Source organism: Aptenodytes forsteri, unplaced genomic scaffold (genome assembly GCF_000699145.1).
Source record: "Aptenodytes forsteri isolate BGI_AS27 unplaced genomic scaffold, ASM69914v1 Scaffold404, whole genome shotgun sequence".
Taxonomy (NCBI): Eukaryota; Metazoa; Chordata; class Aves; order Sphenisciformes; family Spheniscidae; genus Aptenodytes; species Aptenodytes forsteri.
In genome coordinates this window covers 1,454,776-1,459,687 of record NW_008795629.1, presented here as the reverse complement: position 1 = coordinate 1,459,687, position 4,912 = coordinate 1,454,776, and the positions used below count along the sequence as shown (strand labels likewise).

At 52.3% G+C, this 4,912-nt stretch overlaps 1 protein-coding gene across 1 annotated transcript in view; it reads right to left on the bottom strand.

Moving 5' to 3' along the window:
- Positions 1-4,912, bottom strand: part of XXYLT1 (xyloside xylosyltransferase 1) — a 37,026-nt gene that overhangs the window by 17,421 nt on the left and 14,693 nt on the right. Inside the window, exon 2 of the mRNA XM_019472882.1 lies at positions 2,099-2,231. Within this exon, the coding sequence (XP_019328427.1) occupies positions 2,099-2,231 (133 nt within the window). The remainder of the gene's footprint in view (positions 1-2,098; positions 2,232-4,912) is intronic.

The window sequence follows — 4,912 nt, the reverse complement described above, 5'->3', positions numbered from 1 at the left end:
AGACTTCCTTCTTGAAGATCGTCCAGCCTTCCTGGACCCCTTTGCCCTTCAGGACCGTCTCCCAAGGGACTCTCTCAACCAGCGTCCTGAACAGGCCAAAGTCCGCCCTACGGAAGTCCATGGTTGCGGTTTTGCTGGCCCCCCTCCTTACTTCACCGAGAAAGTGATCTGCCCTGCTGGGCAACGCTGACTGAGGCTGACAGTCCAACACAGCCCCGCAGCCGCACTCGGCTGTCACTGCTCCCTCCATCCCGCTTCAAGCTCTAACAACTGGATATGATTAACTGGGGCTGGATTTACCACTCTGGGCACCAAAATCCTGCCAGGACACCCAAAGCAGATACAGGAGCCCTCCACGCTCTGAGCATGGTGCCGCCCTATGGAGAGGAGACCTCAGCATCCACCTTCCTCTGGTCCCAGCTCTCCCTGACAAGAGCACAAGCCAGCCAGGAGGGGAGGTGACATTTCTGCCATGGGCACAGAGATGCCTTCTTCCAGCCTGGGAACAGTGGTGACTTCCACAGTTTGAGCAACCAGAAATGCTCGCATGAGCATGCTCTCAGCTGGCTTGGGCTTCTAGGAAATGATCAGTGGTGATTAATGACCATTAATCCCCTGCTGGTGAACTTTTCTCTGCGTCCACCCTCATCCCAACTGGATGCACATGCGGCAGGAACGGCTGCACCAGATCTTTGCAGCTCAGCCTTTGCCCAAGAATGCTGCTGGACATGTCTTACGAGGTTCAGTTATTGATCTCACTACTAAGGCTTCCAGTAGGGAAGGAAAAGACATACAGAGCTCTTAAGCTTTTTTTATCTTTCTCCAAGAACATTTCCAGTAGGATTAGCAAATCTAGCCAAGCCATCTCAAACACTCAAACTCTGCTCAGCTGAGAAGCCACTAGGGCATCCTGAGTTGATGATCTGATTCACCCTGGACTAAAACAAAACCTGAGGTTCATCCTTGGAACAATGCAGGCTAAACTAAACCAATTTCCTTAAGCACCAGCCTGGAAATATCTGTGTCCCTGAAGTCCACCAGTGGCCTGAGAGTGGGAAGAGTGGGGCCACCCCTTGGTGCACGGCTCCCACCGCTAGCTGCCACCACAGTCAGCACCAGATGGCAGACCAAGGGTCTGAAGAGCAAGTGACCACGGGGCTATCCGCATGCTTGCAAGCTCAGGTCACCAGAGTTGCCCACTCGGTCTTTCCTGGGGGAGTATTTCTTCAACAGAAGGTGCACTGACACTCCAGGGACGCAGAACCTCACTGTTGCCCAAACTCAACCCCTACTCTCTGCCTACAGGGAAATGAAGCAAACCACCAAATGCCACCAACCAACAGGCAATGGAAGACACATCTCTCCATTGTGTTGGTCATTTTAGGCATTTCCCAAAAGATTTCTCACATCAGGAGAGGATGGGGTTCACATTCGCTGCAAGCTAGCTACTGGCTGGAGAAGGCAGACTGATCCGCTTAAACCTCATGCCAGGGGGATTCCCCAAATGCTGGGTCAGGTATTTTGTGGAAAATACGGGTGGAGAGCAAAGAGGAAAGCTAGACAGCAGGATGCAAGGCAACCGCACTGCTCAGAGCGAGTCCTCAGGCGGTGCTGACCGTACTTTCCTCTTCATCAGACTAACATGATGCATGAGCACAGCTGAAACACACTGGTCCCAGGTCCACCTGGGCTAGGAAAATGTTGCTCCTGCTTGGGCAGAGTGGCAATATTCACAGCCAAAACCTCTGAGCCCCGATGTACAAACTGATGCTCCAGAATGCAGTCAGAGCACCTCAGCAGGGATGGTTGGGCAAACACACCTCTAGCAGATATGCTATAATCTAGGTATGGATTTTGGCACTGATGACCAGAAACTTGGTTCTGGAAGCCTTGTGACGGTGCATGAGAACAAGGAAACCACAGCGACACTGTACACTTTGTTCATACTGACCTACAAGTTTCAGATTAAGTCCCCCTGCAGGGATTAAAGCAGGGAGCTGCTTCCCCTTAGATTTTCTTCCAAAGACCGACCTGAATTAGAGAAGACATGCCAGCTGCCGCTGCCCACCCCCTGCTCCCCAAGAGAAGGGGGCTATACCTGTACACTGGCTGCATTTCCCTGGCAATCCCAATGACTGCTCCCTCCGGGAAGTTGTCAAACTCATCAAACAGGTCTCGGATGTTGGTCTTGTACTTCAGGTCCAAGTCCACCTGGATGATCTGTGTTATTTCTGAAAGCACAAAGAGGAAAAATCAGCTATACAAGACAAAATCATAACCAGTGATTACCAACAGTGACACAACGAATTACACCCAACGAGGATTTGGTGCAATCAGTCCCGTGAGCAAGACTTGGCCAATTCAGGGCAAACACAATCCAGCTGCAACCTCTACATAAAGCCGCCAACCTTCAACCATCACAACAGCATTTACCACTGCACATTTTAGGCATGATTTACTTTGGAAACCATTTCTGGTGACCTCCTGCTTCCATCCACTCCCTCCTTCCTTCCAGAAGACCAGTTTTCCATGACTGACAAAAGCAAGAGGTAGTTCCAACCCAGCCTCCCCCTTTCTAGAAGTGCTTCTGCAGGAGCAGCCACACAAAACCCCACGCTCACTTTATGTACTTCTGGGAAAAGCTACCAACTCCACAAGCATTTCCCACCTCCAACCCCCACAGCATCCCTGGCTCGAAGCATCAGAGCAATTCCCATCATGGACAACATCAATAATGCAGTCAGCCACGTGACACCCTCAGTAACACCTGCACAAGCTCATTAGCTGCCAGCGGCCTGACACGGGCTTCCCCAAGGGCAGAGATTACAGCCCCCTGCCTGCACAAAACCGCTGGCGGTCTGCAGCAGCCTGGAAAACTTTATCATGGCTGGTGGTACTCTGTCAGAGACAAGGAGGGTTGTGCAGATATGGAAGCATCTTCCACTCGCAGTGCGAAAGTCGAGAGCGAGGAGAGGCTGGAGGACATCATTATCAAGTCCAGGCCTGAGCTCATTAACAGGGTCAGGCCCCTGCCTGCATTTGTCGTAGTCGTGCAGTACACGAGACCGACTGATGGAGATGCTGCTTGGGAAAGGGTGCAGGAGACGCACCTCGTCAAGACTGCTTGTCCCGGGTGGATCTGGGGATGTCGTACGGATTGCAGCAGGCCAAGTGGAACGCAGCAAACACTACGAGAGATCGGACCGTCCCATGGGTTCCCCCAGCCCCGGGCAAAGCCGTGGTCATCTGGCCAGCCAAGATCAGCCCTTCTCGGGGACTGCGAGCGGAGTCGAGCCATCCCCCGTGGCGTTATGTAACGCCAACGCTATTTATATGTGTTATAAAAGTCAAGAGCAAATTGGCCGGGTTGCTCAGCACTCGGCACTAATTGGATTAAAAAGACTGTATCAACCTGTTTCAGCCCCCACCCATCAGGCACAGGTGCCGTTACAGCTTTCTGCGGGCTAGACGTGCGTGTCACCACGGCTTTCACAGCAATTAGCAAACGAGGCCCTCATCCTTCCTCCTGCCCAGTACTTGCAGGCAGGAGGATGAGCCCAGCCTGCCCTCACCTTCTGCTGCCTGCACCCTCCGTGGCTACGGGCAGGGCTTCCCATCAGGATGGTGTTTCTGCGGCGCTGCCCACGCTCCAGCCTTCACACCACCACGGTTCCTCACCCCCTCGCCCCGCCGTGCTCAGGACAGGCTGCCGGCTACTCCCGGTCTGCTGAGAGCAGGAGGCAATCGCTCTCTTTTCAACTCCCAAAGCCACCGTTGGGACTAGAGACCCGGGGATGCTGAGAGCAGCCAGGCACAGGGCAGCTATCCTCTAGCACAGGAATGCAGCTTTGCCATTTCAAATGCGTTCGTCACTTGGTGTTTGTGTTTCAAGCAGATGCTGGGCTGTACAGCAGCTCTGAATTTTTTGCAGATCCTGCACTAATCCGGGTCTCTTGGCAACTGGTTGTATCTACCATGCCGTCCTCATTTAAGAAGGAGAAAGCCCCATGAGGTTAAGCAAGAAATATACTGCTTACCCTGCGAAGCATCCAAGCAGAAATATAAATCAAGGAGAAACAGCTACAACCCAGGCCATATCTCAATTTATCCATCACTCTCTATCTGCTAAAGAGAAAGGCCATACTCCCTTCAGCCGGCAGTACGGCAATCCCCAGGCATACCTAGTATTTACTACCACCATAATCCTCTGTTTGCAAAGATTTAAAACCCAGGCGTAGTAATTCACTACAGGCTAAAGTAGGTCTTGACCTGAAAGCAATTTCCCTCAGCCTTCCTAACTGCCTTAGAAATCTCTAGTGCAGCTCAAGCAGATGAATAGGCAGAGCGGAGGATTTCTGCAACGGGGAAGGAGACGTGTATTCCAAACACCCCAAACCTCCCCAGTGGTCCATACCACAGCGGTGCAAAACCCTGAATCCTTAACACTACTGCACTTCAGAATATCCAGACTGGTCACAAAACTCCAGGGTGAGGGGACCCAGACCTCTCACACAAGCTCAGCCCAAGCAAAATAGGGTGGGAGCCTGAGCCCTCCAAGGCGCTGCCGAGAACAGGGAGAGGGGCTGGGGTTCCCAGGAGGATCCCAGCTCACCCCGGTGCACAGCAGCCTTCCGACACCTCATCAGGTTTCAATTAAATCAACCGCGAGGCATGTCATCTGATTGTTCTCCACAATTAGAGATGAGCGCTAACTGCAATTAATCACAGCGGAGAATGAAAGCTGAGCTCGGGGGAAGGTCTAATCCCAGCCCTGCCTGCCCCAGCACCAGCACCCCACACTGGTCCCATGCTGTGCTGGCAGAGCCCCCCAGGAAAAACCCACAAACAAATTAAGACACAGAGAGCGCAAAGTACATTTTTTTTTTTTTTTTTTTTTTTAAAGAAAGTAAGA